Consider the following 16,599-nt stretch of genomic DNA (forward strand, 5'->3'; position numbering starts at 1 on the left):
TCAGTCAGCTGGTGTCGATTCTCCGTGTGCACCGCGTCGGATCTGCACCCAACAATTGCTGAGCCTGCGGCTTCGTCGGGACTTCCGTGGCACACTCACACTCTGACGTGAACGTCGATGCTGTCCACGTCGTCGACGACGATGCAGACGATGCACAAGTTTTATCGGCTGCGTGCGCCCAGGGCAACAACACTGATACGAGTTGGTGACTTTCAATTCAATTTCCCCTCCACGCACTTCTGATCGACGCCTGCACCTCACCTTCTCCAGGCACGCCAACACCAACTCCAACAACAGCTTCGGCACCAGTCAAACGGAACGGGCTCCACTGGCGTTGCCTCCGAGGGCGCGTCGCTCGAGCCTCCCCCAGCAGGCGGACACCTCCCGTCCATCGCAACTTCGCGATTATTGAAGTCGACACGCGACGGCGCGTTACGCACTCCCGGAATCAAATGGACCGACGAGGATGACACCACTCCAACGCGCGAAATCATCGGCGGACGCGATGCGCGCAAAATGAACGTATACCAGGCAGTTCGGGATGCTATGAGGTACCGTATCGTCATGGATAGCGCGCTTGCGTTGAGCTAACATGCTACTAGTCATGCGATGATGAAGGATGACACGGCAATATTATTCGGAGAGGACGTTGCATTTGGTGGGGTATTCAGATGTTCCATGGTACGTCCAATAACTAATGTAGCACGGTAGAGAGTATCTGATGTTCCTATCAAAGGGACTTGCGGAGGAGTTTGGTACGTTGAACCTTGCAGGTAACGGATGCATTTACTCACAGCGCATGCTTCAGGTCAAGAACGCGTATTCAACACTCCACTCACAGAGCAAGGCATCGTAGGCTTCGGTATCGGACTTGCAGCAATGGGCCATACCGCAATAGCAGAAATCCAGGTCCGTAACCTTACATTCTGGTCCAATGCACTTTCATTAAAACAAACAAAATCCATTCCCTTAGTTCTCGGATTACATATACCCTGCATTCGACCAAGTACGTTTCATCTTTGCCCATTTACCCATGTATCTCCACATAGCATGAGGACGTATCTAAACCAGTGCCAACCACTATATGCGTAGATCGTAAACGAAGCCGCGAAATACCGATACCGCTCCGGAGGTCAATTTAACGCAGGCGGTCTTACTATTCGCACACCGACCATGTCTGTCGGTCATGGTGGTCTTTATCACTCTCAGAGTCCTGAGGGATTCTTTCTTGGAGCCTCAGGGATAAAGGTATATCAAGTTTAATTTGGATATCGTCATAACACATAGCAATGTTAATCTCCGTGCCGCTTGATAGATTGTCATCCCTCGTTCACCAATCCAAGCAAAGGGTCTCCTTCTCAGCTCAATTCGAGATCCCAACCCGGTAATATTCATGGAACCTAAAGTTCTCTACCGTTCCGCAGGTAAGCAAACGTTCCTATTTTCCGTATATTCGTGAAGAGCCTAATCAACATGGTTCGCATATAGTCGAACAAGTCCCAATAGACGACTTCCAACTCCCCCTCTCCTCCGCCGAAGTCCTGACAAGGGGGTCAGACCTCACACTCCTCTCCTGGGGCACACCTCTCTACCACTGCGAAACAGCCATGCACCTGCTCACTTCCCCTCCTCCTACGCTCTTCCCCTATATACCTAACTCCCTGCGCTCTGCAAATATAGAATTGATTGATCTTCGGACGATCTTACCGTGGGACGTGGAGACGATTGAGGAGAGCGTGAAGAGAACTGGGAGGTTGGTTATTGTGCATGAGGCAAGTGTGACGGGTGGGGTTGGTGCGGAAATTGCTGCTGAGATACAGAAGAGGTGTTTTTTGAGGTTGAAGGCGCCTGTGAAGAGAGTTGCTGCTTGGGAGTGAGTATCTTTCATTACTAATGCATTCTACTGAATTTCTGTTATCTTCCATGAGCTAACGATGCTGATATTCTTTATGCTACAGTCTCCCGGCTGCACTGCAGTACGAGAAGTTCCTCATCCCGGACGCTATCAGGGTTTTAGACGGTATTCTGGAGACTTTGACTTACTAGAAACCACATCCGGATCTTGCTTGTCTTGTACAACTTGCTTTTTTGTTCTGTCTTTCTTGACCTAATCATATGCACGTCCGTCCAATGGTGCTTCAAGTTGCTTTCGTTTGCAATGAAATAAATCTTGTTCAGTATCGTTATATTTTTAAACCTTGTAGAGTACGATGTTAGTAGTAACATTGTTTGGCACTTTGCATGTAGTAATTCTCTCATCAATAAACACGAAGAATACCAGCGTTATCTACAGTCAGCTCCGTCCCATCCAGAAACAATGTTCTGATTTTAATAACTTCTAGCACGTCTGTTTATTCCTCCACCCCTAGCGAATAACTCATCTCACCGCCAACCATGCATACAGCCTGCTGCCTTCAAGCATGTCAACAACTTCTTCTCGCCTCCCTTGTACTCCCATCCTCTTAGTGCACTCTATATGCACCACAGCATCATACACTGGAGCAGATGCACGCCCGTACGGAATGGTTACGTACAAGGCTAGAGCGTTTGATGAGGAGAGAAACGTGGAAAGGGAAGGAGGTGTAGACGAACGTATCGTCGAAACCTAAAGGCCCTGTTTTTGCCGTAGTACGAGAACATAGGTCTGCTTTTCCGAGTCTGCTGTGTCCCGAAGTTTTGTGTAAAGCTCATATTATATTGACAGAATACACTGCCGGACAAACGCGTGTGGAACGTGGTCTATGGAAGGCCAGATTGCTATGTCCTCAAGCTATGGGATGGGCAAAGTACCGGAGCGAAGCGCATATAGCCAGTTCCCCAAATCTGTACATAGTAATTAGTAACATTTAAGTATTGTCCAGTCCACGGGAGCTGTTTCTACTAGTTATCCACAGTAAAGATTTCCCTGCGTTATCAGTGATAGCACAATACACATTGTACTCACTTACTTATACTCGGATAACTTGAGTTTATTTGGGAAACAAGAAATCTTGTTTGGCTTATTACGTGTTTAAGCCTTTACTGTATCCTTCAAGGAAAGGTTGAGCTCGATCTTTCATCCACCTGTGCAATTTGTCTTTCACGCGAGAAGAGGCGAGTCGCTTTCTGAGTTCCGTAGCTCTATTATTCCTTGTTTGGTGTCACGAAGGACAGTTCCTAGTTTCACGGAGATACACTTTCTGTGTTGACGATGTTGGTCCGCCGAACGAGTAGTGGACGGTGGATGGAGGATATCGGGATGAGGAACTTGGTCAAAGTACGACGTACAGGAACTTCAATTTTGGGAACATTGGTAGAATGACCAGTAGAGTTTGAGTTATCGTAGTTGCAACCCAAAATGATGGATGAGGCTAGAGAAAAGAGCAGCGAGAAGGTAGTAAAGCGGACTACGGAAGGATTAAACTTGTCGTTTATCTTTCTGTTTCTAGAGAATTCTGACCGGGATGTACACATACTTCTTTCAGGACTGGAGTATGCCTTGTGATTTGGCTTCGTCTTCTGTCGACGGTGGACACAGTGAGGACTGATGAAAGCAGCCCTGGCCCTGGGCATTCTTGGCATATTGCGATCGTTCCAACACGCACAGTACATCATATTCTCCTCTCACTCCTTTTGATTCCGAGACGAGAATGTGCTGCCTTAGACTTGGCAAACCGGGTTGATAGAGGATTTGTGTGTAGTTGTGTCACGTGAGCACTCAGCGTTCCAAAGTCACATCATGATGAATAATCAAGATTAGATAAGCAAAATAGAACTGCTATCTAATAGAGCTTAAATTTTAAGACAACATCACTCAAGCACCTATATGCACAAGGTTGACCCATCGTTCAGTCTGGATCCCCTCCCGCGCTTTCAACTCCAAAGCTGCTTTGCGAAGACCTTCAGCCGCCCTCTTATACTTCACCCCTCCCTCCTCGCATTCGTTTATGTACTCGTAAACGGTCTTAGCAAATATGGGGCCATCCTTATCAAGAAGCTCCCACATCGAACCAATCACACTTCGAAAACCAGAAAATTGCATGGCCGCTGCGAGGTGAAGGACTTCGTCGTAGGCACCGTTGTGAGGCTGTTCCGCCGTATGGCAGGCAGAAAGAAACGCAAACTCCGCATTTGGAAGACTCGTTTGGATGATGTCGAGCATCGTTAGCCCACGACCGGACAGATTGAATGAAGAGTTGAAAGGGCTTGAATCCAAGGACCCGTGACAAACAAAATGGACCCATGTCGCTTCCTGGACAGCTTTAATCGCTCCATCACGAGACGCTTTCTTGCCGACGAGCAGTTTGGTGGTCATACCACAATTTCGGATGTTGGAAATCTCCTGCTTAGCTGACCGAAGTGAGGTATCTCCGATAACCAGCACTGTCGGATCGTCTTCATCGCCGCCTGACCGTGCATTTATCAGGGCTCCGAGTGTCGGCGTATATGACGAGGTATAATCATCCAATAAGTATTTCGTGACACCATCAGCCTCAAACGGTCCTGCTGCATGGAACGGAAGCGCTGACAACACGGATGTAGGACACCACCAGATGCGAGAACCTTTAGCGACCCCAACTCTGTTAAGTTCAACTATAACCTTGGAGACAACTCTGTCCCATATCATCTTCATTGCTTCACGAAGCTTTTCATCATAATCACACGAATCAGCGTTGAATCGTTGGCGCGTCTCCACAAGTTCTTGGCACAGCCTGATGCTATCTTCATAAAAATCATCATCCAACGGGACACAGATGACCGACGGGTCGTCACGACAGAGAATGATGAGGGCATTGGAACGGTATTTGCAGTGATTGACCACGATGACTGGTCCCTCGGAAGCCACCTGCTGCAGTTCCTTAAACGGACTGCCTTTAAGGAAACTCTCGAACCCCGGAACTCGTCGAATCTCATCAATGACCTGCTCTTGCTCATTGGAAAGCCGTTTCTTCAACTTCAGCAGCTCATCAAATCGTGTTCGATCCGTTTTGACGCCTGGCCTAAGTGATCCGTTTCCGTTCGTGGTGGAACCAGGTATTAGTGCGTCGTCCGATGTTGCAAGGTTCTCCAGCCGACCGCTAACATCCCTGAATCTATCGACGAGCTCTTTGCTCGTTTCTGCTAGTTGGTCTAGGGGAGTCCTGAAACCGCGAAGCTGCGACCAGAGCAAGCCTCTTCCTTGCTCAAGTATCACTATGGCTTGCTCCAATTGATTTTCCTCTACTGCATAAGAAGCAGCGTCCAAGGTGAGTGCTCTGTATTCATTACTCCTGAGGAGGAAGTTATGTTGTGAGTGAAGAGTTGGATTCACGGTGAGAGCATGTTGAAGTATCGATACTGTCGCTTTATAAGCTGCAAAGGTGGTGTCGTGCTTGCGCGATCGCGCAATTTCTGCCCATTGACGCGCTGCCCGTAGGCGCATGAATGATCCCGAGAATCTATGGGTGGCAGCGAGCTCCAGTAATCGGATGCATTCTTCAAACTCTTCCGTACACCATCGTTGCTTGACTAGAATATATAAGAAACCCGCGAGACTGGCAAGAGAGGAAGAACGATGAGGATGACCTTCGGGGAGAAATTCCAGAGCAGTGCGGCTCAACTCAATGACCTTATCAAGGTCCTCCATCCTCCCATGTTGTTGGTACTGAGCAAACAAGGCAGACGCAAGGTTGATAAGAGACATATAATGATGAGGGTGGCCTTCTGGGCGCAGTTCCAGAGCCGCGCGGTGCAATTTGATTGTTTCTTCAAGGTCCTCTTCCCTTCTATGCTGATTGTATCGAGTATTCAGGGAAATTGCAAGGTTGTTAAGATACATAGAACGATCATGATGGTCTTTGGAAAGCTCCACGGTAGCGCGGTTCAATTCAATGGCCTCCTCGAGGTCTTCAGTCCTTTCGTGCTGCGCGTATCGGGTAGACAGGGAAGCTGCAAGGCTGCAGAGACACGTAGAACGATCAGGGTCGTCCAGAGGATAAAGCTCAAGGGCGGCTCGTTGCAGTGCAATAGCCTCCTCAAGGTCTTCAATCCTTCCGTGCTGCTCGTATCGAAGGCGTAGTGAACTTGCGAGGACGTGGAGACACCTAAAACGACGAGGATGGCCTTCAGGGCGAAGCTCGAGGGCAGCTCGTCCCAACTCAATGGCCTCCTCAAGGTCACTAGGGTCCCCAAGTTGTTCGAATCGGATGGACAGCGAAATTGCAAGATTGATGAGAGATATAGAACGACCAGGATGACCTTCATGGCGAAGCTCTAAGTCTGCTCGGTGTATCTCGATGGCCTCGTTAAGGTCTTCAATACTTCCATGCTGCTGCTGATATCTGGTGCGCAAAGAAAGCGCAAGCCTACTGAGAGATGCAGAGCGACGAGCATGGCCTTCGGGGTGACGCTTGAGGTCGGCTCGGCGAAGCTCGATGGTCTCGTTAAGATCCTCAGTCCTTCCATTCCATGCATATCGGGAGGACAGGGAAGTTGCAAGGCTGCTGAGACAGGTAAGGCGATCAGGATCGCTCACAGAACGTGACTCGAGGGCGGCTCGGTATAACCCGATAGCCTCCTCAAGGTCTTCAGTCCTTCCATGCTGTTCATTTCGGTAGGTAAGGGAAATTGCAAGGAGGTTCAGAGTCCAGAAATGAGTAGGGTGGCCTTCGGGGCACAGAACGAGAGCAGCTCGGAGCAACTTGATGACTTCCTCAAAGTCCTCAGTCCTTCCACGCCGTTCATATCGGCTGCGCAGGGAAATTGCAAGGAGGCTGAGAGACGTAAAACGATTGGGGTCACCCACGGGACAAAGCTCAAGTGCCGCTCGGTGTAGCTCAATGGCCTCCTCAAGGTCCTCGATCTTTCCTTGCTGTTCGTAGCAGCTGTGCAGGGACCTTGCAAGGTTGTTGAGAGACACTGAGCGATGAGGATGGCTCTCAGGGCGAAGCTCGAGAGCCGCTCGATGTAACTTGATAGCTTCCTCGATGTCTTCACTCCTTTTGCACTCTTTGTAACGTCTGTGCAGAAAAGCCGCAAGGTTGTTGAGATGCATAGGACGATTAGGATGGTCTCTGGGGCAACGCTCCAGGGCAGCTCGTTCTAGTACAATAGATTCTTCTACATTGTCCACTTGTCTCCGTTGCTTGAATTGTCTCGAAATGACAAGGAACATAGCCAAACAGCAAATCAGAATGATTGGGATGTCCAATCGAACATTGGAGAGTAGTAGAACTGTATACAGTATAGCCATTAATGTCTTCTGGTTGCTTGAAATACCCACACTTTTCAAGAGCCGGATATTCATGTGGTTCAGAACCATTTTGACGATCATGCGTAGCAGAAATTGTTTCCAACTTATTTCCATCTTTCAGTGTGTCTGTTTCAGTAACAAGGGAATCAAAATGCAAGTCTTGCAGCAAAAGGAGGCAGAGATGATCTACCTGGGTAGTAAGAGTGATGGCCTGCTTTTGCACTTCCGTCCCACAGACAGTGAATTATTGGGCAATTGAATAAGTACTACGAAGAAGTTCACGTTTGAAGAATGTCAGGAGACGGTTAGCTGTTTCTTTCGTCAATTGGATAGAACTGTGTCTGGGGTGTGAGACAGTATGCAGAGGCAAAACGTCGTGGCTCAAAGGACGAGGCAACAGCTTGTTCATTGTACTGGCCATGCCAGAAATAGGATGGCAGTGCGATGAGGTACAATAGATTCGGTTGCTATCTACAAATATGGTAAGTTAAAAATATACATAATCATAAATATGACAGATGTGACAAACGACACGAATAGTTGTCATGGACAAGGCGTTTTCATGATCATTGTGAATGAGGCGAGTGTGATGAGTAGTGCAAGATTGTATTTTTCTGAATCCTTGGCATCAGCGCAGACAATATTCTGTTGGTGTTTGATCCTGCCACTGCATTGCAGTATGAAATGTTCTTCATCCCAGATGCTATCAAGATTCGGCAATATACTGGACACGGACTGCTAGAAAGCAGCAACTATACTGTTCCTGATATAATTTCCTTGAACCCTGCTTCAAACCCGCTTTTGTTGTAATTAAGTATTTGGTAACATTGTGATGGTACTAGCGACTAAAATAAATCGTCAAATATGCATATAGAATAGGATACAGTATCAGTATAGCATGCATACATTAATAATGTCCCTGTGTCCAATCGCTGAGTGCATTACAGTGGTCTTTGTAGTTTGTCGATAAAGATAAGGAATACCAGTCCAAGCTCTTTAGTCTTCATGGCATCTACAGCCCAATCTAGTCCTCGACCTCCAATAAAACGACCCATTTCATCACCACGCCCGCCCGAAGGCCAGCAGCTTCCAAGCGCGTATACAATCTCTCCTCGCGCCACCCTTGTACACCCAGACTCTTTATACACTCTCGTCGCGTCACAGCGTCGTACTCCAAAGACGACGCATGTGTCTCCAGAGCAGTTGTGTATGAGGCTGAAGCGTTTGATAAGGAAAGAACGCGCAGTGGGTGAGGGCCTGAAGTGAGGAGACTTAGGACTTCGGAGAGGCGGTTGAATAAGGGTGCGCAAGAACGTGGAGCATGTTGAGTTCCCTTTCTGTTGGACACCCTCGAGGGAATACGCGAGAATGGGAGGGAGGCAAAGACGAACGCATCGTCGAATACTGAAAGCCCTATTTCTGCCGTGGCAAATGAGAACACGGAGGTCCTTTGTGCGCCAAAAGCCATGCGAAGGTCGTGTTGTATCGACCGGATACATCTCTGGATAAATGCGTGTGGGACGCAGTCTAGGGAAGGCCAGACAATTATATCGTCGAGCTATTGATAAGATACTAGTGAGCGAAGCGCATATAGTCAGTCTCACACCATCCATCCATACATTTTCGTAGAATAATGTGCAGTAGCGTTTCAGTACGGTCCAGTCTACAGGCGCCATCCCGCCTGTTCACACCAAGTAGGGGGGAGAAATTATTGGCAATCAGTAATGATACAAGCCATTACACATACCTTCTGCGAAGGTAAAGGGCCTTGGTTGGGCCTGACGATACAACAACAATCAGCTTTTTGACAGATGAACACCTACATTGGACCGGATAGAATAGACCTCATCAGGAAAACAAGAAATTTCGTCTGATATAACCCAGGCCCAAGCCATTGACCTGTCCTTGAAGGACATGTTAAGCTCGATGTTCCATCCGTCTGTGCAAAGTTGTCCTTTAAGGAGAAGAGGCAAGTCAATCTCCGGGTTCCGTAGTTCTATTATTCCTTGTTTGATATCACGAAGAAAGGTTCCTAGTTGGAGAGAAATACGTTTTCCATTTCGACTTTGTTGTTGTTGGTCCGCCGAACGAATAATGTAAAGATAGCGTTCTGGCCAAATGGATGACGTTGGCATGAGGAACTTGGACAAAGCACGACGCGCAGGACCTTCCACTTCAGTGTTATCGGTAGTTGCAGCAGTAGCAGAGTTGGAATCAGAGTAGTTATAGCTCAGAGCGATAGCTGAAGTCAGAACAAGAAGCAACGAGAAGGCAGCGAAGCGGACCAAGGGATGGCCAGAGGAAAGAGACGGTAGAGCGAGAATTGTCGAGACAAAGAGACGAGAGTATCTGACTATATGCGAAGCCGATGCATGGTGTATCACTTCACGAGCATCTCGCACTGCAAGGACGACATTCGACAGCACTTGCACCCTTGGATCCATCGGGTAGGAAGTCAAGATGTCGCGTCGCGTCGAGACGCGTCTTATTGAGCGCGTGACCTTGAAAATGTTCTCACGGTTACTAGGTGCCAGCGGAGCATTTGAGTTGCACAACGTGTCCAAAGGCAAGTCCTTCAATTCCTGCTATAACCTTGCACCTGTCCGTCGCCACCATTCGGCGGTGGTGAAGCTCATCACTGCCAAAAAATAGCTCTTCTTCACCATGGCGTCCATCCTAGCCCCAGTTCTCTATTTAATAATTGTCGTCGGCGGACTTGGCATATTCAGCTCCCTATACCGGAAACGTTCCGCAAGTACGTGGTATCGTGTCAAGACTCATTCCTCATTCTCCAGCTTGGCGTGCACAATCATACCACAATAACATAACTGACTGATTTATCCCGGTATTGGTCAACCAGACAGGAAACTCGAACCATACTTTCCCTCACATCCAGAACGCGACGCCTACGTTACCCTCCTCGGACTAACCAACCCCCCAGCACCCGACTCACTCCTCAAAGCCGCCCTCATCCAACGCGCATGCGCAGACGTCCGACGCGTTATCCGTCTTCGCGATGACAAACCGGCCGCACAAGCTCTTCTCCAAAAGGGTTCGATCGGTGACGACCTCTGGAATGCCATACTCGCTGCAGAGAAAGAAACCGAGGCGGAGATTTTGGAAGTTATGCATGAGGCGAATAGTTTCATGAATGGTTGGGGACAGTTTATCTTCAATAGCGCGGGCGAGATGGTTCAGAATGAGAAAGTACGCAAGATGTTGGAGGAATACCCCAAGATGCGTGCGGAAGCTGGTAAGTCCGAAAGCCTTTTAATTGACAACGACACGAATTAATAACAGTTAACCTGGACTGCTTGAACCGATAGAAAGCAAATACGGTTCAAAGAAAGTACCAGTAAACAAGTCAACAAGCACCGAAACTCCACTAACCGTCAAAGTCGAGACCGTAGCTCCAAAGACCGAACAACGATCTCCTACACCACAACCTTCACAACCTCAACCTCCCGCTAACGCTCCACAACCAGCGACCTCAACGTCGAATGGTAGCTTAGCACCTCCGACTGTCGGGGCGGATGGAGACAGCGCAGCTTCAATGAGCGACGGTGAAATCATTTCGGTACCTTCTAGTCCTGGAAAGCCTTCAAGGAAATCTGTACGTGTCTTCTGAATGTTTTACTGTTGAACAATGAAACTGAAAATAAGAAACGAAATAGGGCAAGAAGGGCAAGAAGCGAAAGTAAAAACTCCGTGCACATGCTATCCTTCTTTCCACCTTTCTACTGTCTCCTTTACATATCCCGTTTACCCTAGCATCATGTACGTTGACTCACCTTAGGTACTCAAAATATTCATCTGTCGGGTAGTAATTCGACATCTCCGCACCCTTTCGAGTTTGGTTTTGTCCTGGAAAAGGAGTGCAGACAGTACGCAAGTAACGAGAAAGGAACAGAAACTGTAAATTGGTGGGGTAATAGCAAAAGTACAGGACAATAATAAACGCAACGGAACAAGGACAAATGTATGATGGATTGATCCCTCGTGAGCATACAATTACGAAGAGTGAGTCTGTTATGATTTCATGTGTTGGCACACTAGGCAGGAATTCCGAAAACAGGAGACCGAATATTCTACAACCACAATTTACCCTTTGATGACGATCGCTTTCTCGCCTGCGCCTTGACGTGTCCGCCCTGACTTGTCTAGATGGTCGAGACCGAGGCAATCGTCGGGTGCAAATTTGTGGTCGTAGATCATGTCCTCTGCAGGAACACCTGTTAGAATCATTCATTGCGACAGATACGAGGAATTTCTTCTTACCATCTTCGATGTATGATGGTTGCTTGAACGTGGCTGCCTGTACCAGAGCAAATCGATACTTCGATACTTCCTTGTCTGACACGTTGATGCGTGCTTGCAAGCGTTTCTTCGTCTCTGAGAACTTCTCGCCCTTTTTATTAAATTAGACATTGCACCCTCCGACCAAATAAGTCAGCAAAACTCACCTGCTTGACAACGAACTTGAACGGTACACCATGCGTTCGAGATACCTCCTTCGAGAAGTGGAAGACATTGATGATCTTGTCTGCCTCATCCGCCTCGAGCTCCTCGCGTGGTATCTCTTCCGCAAATAGTTCAACCTGTTCAGGTATATTTCCAATCATCTCCGCTCCAGTGAACTCCTTTTGTGCCTTTCCGTCCCTCGTCATCTCGAAAACCCGAATCTTGCCAGTCCCTCCTGGTGCTAAAGTTACCTTCTTGGCGAGTTGTTCGGATAAATCGTGAATGTTGGACGTCTTCGGCAGAAGGAAGGGGTACGCCGCCTCTTCCTTATTGTGAATACCAGTCCATACGATCTTCAAACTACGTTTGGTCTCTAGTTCGATAATGCTCACTTCGAGTCGTTCGTAGAGTATGAGTGTTGAGGATGGGTGGGAGTAATTATTCGGCGACATAATGTCGGAAATACACTGGTTAAGGGAACGCTTGATGATGGATTTTGGCTGATTAGTTGAAGGCATAGTTGTCGTGAATCGCAATTTTATAGGGTCTTGGTTCAGGCGTTCAGCCACCTTTGCAGCCATCTGAAAAGTATACCCTTGATTAGGCATAAAATGTACAACGAGAGGAAAGAAATACTGACGTGGTCGTAGTTCATCTTCTTGCTTAGCACGAGATCGAACTCTGGGTTTATATCATCCGGTTCCTCAAACTTGGGTCGGAACACAATCATAACTCGATTCTGTAAGAAGTCGTAAAAGTGCAAAGGATTTGCGTAGAGCCCCTGGCTCTCAAGATCATGCGTCTCTTTCTCGCTGATATCGACTTGGAAGCAGATAACGTCGCCATCCTGGATCTCACTTTGTGCGAACGTCATCTTCGCCTTCATGAGCTCGATCATGCCCGGTTTGATTTCCTAAATAGACATTAGTGGAAAGGTCTCCGGATTTGCAAAAATGACTGACCTCATAGAGCTTGAGTGGCGTACCCGCAGGCCACCTCATCTTCTCATTGATGACACCATGAAGATCGCTAACCTTTGCGTTTCGTTGCACGTAGCACTTGCCAACGCCGTAAAGGGTTTGCCTTGAGGTGTCAAAGTGCTTGAGGAAAATCATGATTGATCCAGGAGCGACTTCGGGCTACAGGAAGGAATTTGCATGAGTAATACTACTTTAAGGATTACGCATAAACCTACCTCTGTGACCACATCGAGATAGAGTCGAAGATCAGTTTGCCGAGCAGCCATGTTATTACGGATAACCTCCATGGCTGAGACTAATGAGTATGACTGAAAACCGATCCAATGGAAGGGGACTCACTCAATGATTGCTCGTTCTCCGGAATATGCGTGTCAGGTCGTACGGTCTTATTTTGTCGATTCACCAAAACCCACAACCTGAATGCTGATTCCGGGTAATTAAAGTGCTGCGCCACACGACCCTTGAAGGTGTGATATGTCTCCTGTTTCAGGATACGGAAGGCGGGAAGATCTGAAGGAGGCCAGTTCTTGTCGTCAAACGACGCCAAGTCGAAGCCTTCGTGTTGTTGGAATGTTTCATCCGTGATGATCTTTCGAAAACCATCATATATGAGCATATGTTCTATCAACAAAGTAATGCAAATGCAAAGTACCTTTGCGGTTAAGAAGAGATGCTGCTCTTCCCTTTCTCGGCGTTTGGCCTCTATCTGCAGCCTCTCCTCATCAAGCCGCTTTTCTACGAGACAACATGAGAATTAAGGTTTGAAATGCAGGACAAAGAATCACGTACTGAGATGAGCAGGAGTATCGGCATCTGTGAAGGGTGCTAGGATCTCATCAATCGCAACATCTCGGATGTACACCAACATGTACGCATTCGTGAAACGCTTCATCGCTCGCACTTGTTGGCGCTGAGCCGGGGACGTAAGACCATTCAATGGTTCACCACCATAGTTCTCTTCGAGCACTTCACGATCTGTCACTGGTGTTACACGATCATCGTCGAATTTCAACCAGCGTGTCTCGCGGTCAGGCTTGATGAGAGCAAAATAATGTCCGCCGTGCAGATCACCCGAATGTACGAGCACACCATGTAGCTTGTACACCCATGACTGACTCCGATCAGCGTTTTCGTCAAGGAACTCGGCAAGGTCTATCTCAAAGGGGAATTCGTGGCGATCATTAATCTACATAACAACAATTAGGGTCCGAAAAGCTTTGCATATTAAGCGGTCCTTCTTACCTTCACCATGGCATCCCTCTGAATATCATATTCGAATCGCTTGAGCTGAATGTGTAGAACCGGAGGGAAAGATTGGAAGATGATTCCTTTCTTCGCGTCCTGCAGTCCGTATCCCTCTGCCTGGTACTTGTTGTCCCCGTCCAGTGTCTCTACAGCGACATAGTCCCGGAAGGACTCGTGTAGATTTTTCATCCCTTTTACATTAAGAGAAATATCTGAAAGGACTCGTAAGTTCAAGAACAGTACATGTACGGGAAAATGGGCTTACCATTAAAATCTTCCGTGCGCGATGACTCGTAGTCGACGTTTACACAACGTACGTAGCTCTTCATTTTGCCTACAAAGAGCCTACTGATAGCACCATCGGCTTTCGTACCCTTTGTTTAAAAATCAAAATTTGCAATTGCGACGCCAGCAATGAAGCGGATACGAACCTTCATTTTACTTTCGAGCTTGTCCTGTAACACGCGGTTGAACTCCTGGACGTCATGTTGTAAGAACGAGTCAAGGGATTTCCAGCCGAACGATTTCGTCAACTCAGTTGTGCCTAATCATTGAATATAGTCAATAGAAGTTCAACTGCAAACCATGCGTCAATACTTACCAACTGGCTGATCAGAAGTTTGTAGATGGTAGAACACGCGTTGCAGAGCTAAGGCAACGCTCTCAGTCGGATGATCATCTTCTGTCGGTATTTGGTACACAGCCTACGGGAAATAATCAATACGCATCAGTATAAGTGATATTAGCCCGAAATCCGATGTAAGTATCTCACCCGTCGGAAGTATCGTGTGCAGTAAAGTGATTGTAGTAAGGAGTTCATGTAACATGTTGCACCCTGATTTTTTAGGCCAACATAACCGGTCTCCTTCTTTGAGTCATAGCTATATGCAAAAATGAGTGCCTTGATCAACAGACTACCAAACGAAGCTGCCGGACTTCACAAAATTGTGCCATAAAACGCCGGTTGGGTCCTCCAAAACACGCACAAATACGCTGACGTCCGCTGACTCGTCTTCAATCGTTGGACGGTTGTGGCCTTCCTGTACCGTGAACAACTTCCTTAGCTCACTGAAACGTGTAAAGCCCCAGTCACACTCCTCGGCGATGAAGCGATGGTGGGCATCTAGGCTGTGCATTAGTCATCCATTTGATACGAGTTGAGCGTTAAAGTGAGACGCGATAATCGCTCCGTCAAGACGAGACTCACGAGAAACAGTGTAGATGGTAGGATCGTTGGGGTTTGAGATGACAAGTGCGAATTGTGCGCAGGCGTGCCAGCCTTCTGGTGCCCTCTTCGGGTCCGCATAATCAAGGTATACCGATACGGTGTCGTTCGGTGGCGCGTTTGAGTTTCCAAAGGGAAACAACAATATTCGCCTATACCAATGCTTGTAAACAAGTGGGAAGTGAATCTAACAAGGAAATTGCAGCGTACCAGCGATGCCCTCCACATTCAAACTCTGGACTTGTCAGTTTCTTCTCCAATTTCCGCCAATTGGTCAATCGCCATGTGTAAACGGCAAAATCCTTTACTTCATGCCCAAGATCGGGCATGTTCTTCGCCGCAAACGCATCTCCTGTGCATCAGAGGAATTCGCTTAGTTTATCTGGCGCATACAGGCCCTGCCCGGCACGACTAAGTACCAGGAAAGACTTACGATCTCGAACAGACACAGCTTCATCAATCTCCATTACTGGCGTCCCATTCAGCTTCTCGTCCAGAGCATCCATTGGGTCGGACTTGAAGAATGTATAGCCATACAAAGGAGGCAGAAAAGGGAAAAAGGGTATTTAGTACGTGGTCTTGCCCAACCCAGAGCCAAGCATGGAGCCATACGCGTCTCAAAGATGACGCAGCGGAAAGACACTCACCATGTTGTGTCACCGACCGCCAAAATAACCAGGCAGGTAAGTCTATGTAGAGTAAGCAAGCGCAGATGTGCGCCTTGTGGGCAGGCGGGAGGGCGGGAGAGTCAGTGGGGTGTGGAACGTGCAGTCAATTGGGTCGTGGACGGAACGGTAAGTAAAGCCGTGACAGAGCAGGCCAGTCGTGGGAAAGTACAGTCACCATCAAAAAATCGTCACCTTCTCCATCTCAACTCCTTGGGCATCTTCTAATCATTGCTCAACGTTGCATAGTCAATCCCTCAGTTGATCGGGTTTCTCGTGTCCATTTTGACTGTTGATTCTTTGTGTTCAATTGCTGCGCATGCTTGCTTCTCTACGTTTCACTATTTTTTCGTAACTTCTGGTACACGATCCTTAGATCTCTCGACAGGAAGGGCTTAAATTCCCTTCAACAGCCTTGAAGCTGTCCTACTGTCGTTGAATGAGTCAAAGTCGTGTAAGAGCAAAAATCGTACCAAGTTCGCTGCGTGGAATGAGCCCGTCTTGGGTTCTCATACTACCAGGATGAAAATCCCCGTTCTGTACGATCAAGCTCTTGGCCTTCCAAACAAGACCGCAGTTCTTGTCTGAACTATTTGTGGGTCTTGTTATAAATGGTCTTGTGCTACATATGTTACAGTATCTATTCTGTTTGAACTACTTTTATGTCTTTACTCAACATTGAAAAAATCTTCAAACTTTGTCATGACAGACGTTTGCTTACGTCGGATGTGGCAGCTGACAAACCAATTTTATCTTTATCTCAGCCATCAGCAGAACTTGGCATTGTTAACCAGAAAGGATCGATATCATACA

General features: G+C 47.6%; 5 protein-coding genes across 5 annotated transcripts; 2 read left to right on the top strand and 3 right to left on the bottom strand.

Moving 5' to 3' along the window:
* Positions 1 to 117: 117 nt before the first annotated feature.
* On the top strand, positions 118 to 2,609 carry FOMMEDRAFT_157491 (pyruvate dehydrogenase; the record flags this gene model as incomplete). The annotated part of the gene is made up of 11 exons (XM_007267628.1): positions 118 to 201; positions 271 to 551; positions 603 to 681; positions 737 to 755; positions 809 to 909; positions 974 to 1,006; positions 1,093 to 1,248; positions 1,316 to 1,424; positions 1,489 to 1,873; positions 1,959 to 2,020; positions 2,488 to 2,609. The coding sequence occupies 11 exons, from the start codon at positions 118 to 120 to the stop codon at positions 2,607 to 2,609; spliced, it is 1,431 nt and encodes a 476-aa protein (XP_007267690.1).
* Positions 2,610 to 3,793: 1,184 nt separating this feature from the next.
* Positions 3,794 to 7,132, bottom strand: FOMMEDRAFT_88201 (TPR-like protein; the record flags this gene model as incomplete). Its single annotated transcript, XM_007267629.1, has 2 exons — positions 3,794 to 4,974; positions 5,056 to 7,132. 2 exons carry the CDS (start codon positions 7,130 to 7,132, stop codon positions 3,794 to 3,796), a joined length of 3,258 nt encoding a protein of 1,085 aa, XP_007267691.1.
* A 1,102-nt stretch (positions 7,133 to 8,234) lies between these two features.
* FOMMEDRAFT_168774 (uncharacterized protein) lies at positions 8,235 to 9,654 on the bottom strand (the record flags this gene model as incomplete). Its single annotated transcript, XM_007267630.1, has 4 exons — positions 8,235 to 8,768; positions 8,830 to 8,891; positions 8,958 to 8,988; positions 9,034 to 9,654. 4 exons carry the CDS (start codon positions 9,652 to 9,654, stop codon positions 8,235 to 8,237), a joined length of 1,248 nt encoding a protein of 415 aa, XP_007267692.1.
* Positions 9,655 to 9,822: 168 nt separating this feature from the next.
* On the top strand, positions 9,823 to 11,051 carry FOMMEDRAFT_109541 (uncharacterized protein). Its single transcript, XM_007267631.1, has 4 exons — positions 9,823 to 9,965; positions 10,071 to 10,463; positions 10,537 to 10,823; positions 10,885 to 11,051. Exons 1-4 carry the CDS (start codon positions 9,875 to 9,877, stop codon positions 10,909 to 10,911), a joined length of 798 nt encoding a protein of 265 aa, XP_007267693.1. The 5' UTR covers positions 9,823 to 9,874; the 3' UTR covers positions 10,912 to 11,051.
* Positions 11,052 to 11,135: 84 nt separating this feature from the next.
* Positions 11,136 to 15,860, bottom strand: FOMMEDRAFT_109545 (cysteine proteinase). The gene is made up of 19 exons (XM_007267632.1): positions 15,769 to 15,860; positions 15,555 to 15,636; positions 15,332 to 15,473; positions 15,104 to 15,273; positions 14,833 to 15,019; positions 14,669 to 14,777; positions 14,498 to 14,600; positions 14,328 to 14,440; positions 14,162 to 14,270; positions 13,894 to 14,108; positions 13,441 to 13,837; positions 13,304 to 13,386; positions 12,991 to 13,240; positions 12,867 to 12,940; positions 12,634 to 12,810; positions 12,312 to 12,584; positions 11,674 to 12,252; positions 11,489 to 11,618; positions 11,136 to 11,430 (listed from the first exon to the last, which is right to left on the bottom strand). The coding sequence occupies exons 1-19, from the start codon at positions 15,769 to 15,771 to the stop codon at positions 11,312 to 11,314; spliced, it is 3,315 nt and encodes a 1,104-aa protein (XP_007267694.1). The 5' UTR covers positions 15,772 to 15,860; the 3' UTR covers positions 11,136 to 11,311.
* Between the last annotated feature and the right edge of the window lie 739 nt (positions 15,861 to 16,599).

Source organism: Fomitiporia mediterranea (genome assembly GCF_000271605.1).
Source record: "Fomitiporia mediterranea MF3/22 unplaced genomic scaffold FOMMEscaffold_7, whole genome shotgun sequence".
NCBI classification, from domain to species: Eukaryota; Fungi; Basidiomycota; class Agaricomycetes; order Hymenochaetales; family Hymenochaetaceae; genus Fomitiporia; species Fomitiporia mediterranea.

Bases quoted from the DNA above. Each gene is read 5' to 3' on its own strand.
- FOMMEDRAFT_109541 (XM_007267631.1), top strand. From the start codon at position 9,875: ATGGCGTCCATCCTAGCCCCAGTTCTCTATTTAATAATTGTCGTCGGC. The intron at 10,464-10,536 runs GTAAGTCCGAAA...TTGAACCGATAG, and splicing joins CAAGATGCGTGCGGAAGCTG to AAAGCAAATACGGTTCAAAG. The intron at 10,824-10,884 runs GTACGTGTCTTC...GAAACGAAATAG, and splicing joins GAAAGCCTTCAAGGAAATCT to GGCAAGAAGGGCAAGAAGCG.
- FOMMEDRAFT_109545 (XM_007267632.1), bottom strand. The intron at 15,474-15,554 runs GTAAGTCTTTCC...TCTGATGCACAG, and splicing joins AGCTGTGTCTGTTCGAGATC to GAGATGCGTTTGCGGCGAAG. The intron at 15,020-15,103 runs GTGAGTCTCGTC...TGCACAGCCTAG, and splicing joins TACCATCTACACTGTTTCTC to ATGCCCACCATCGCTTCATC.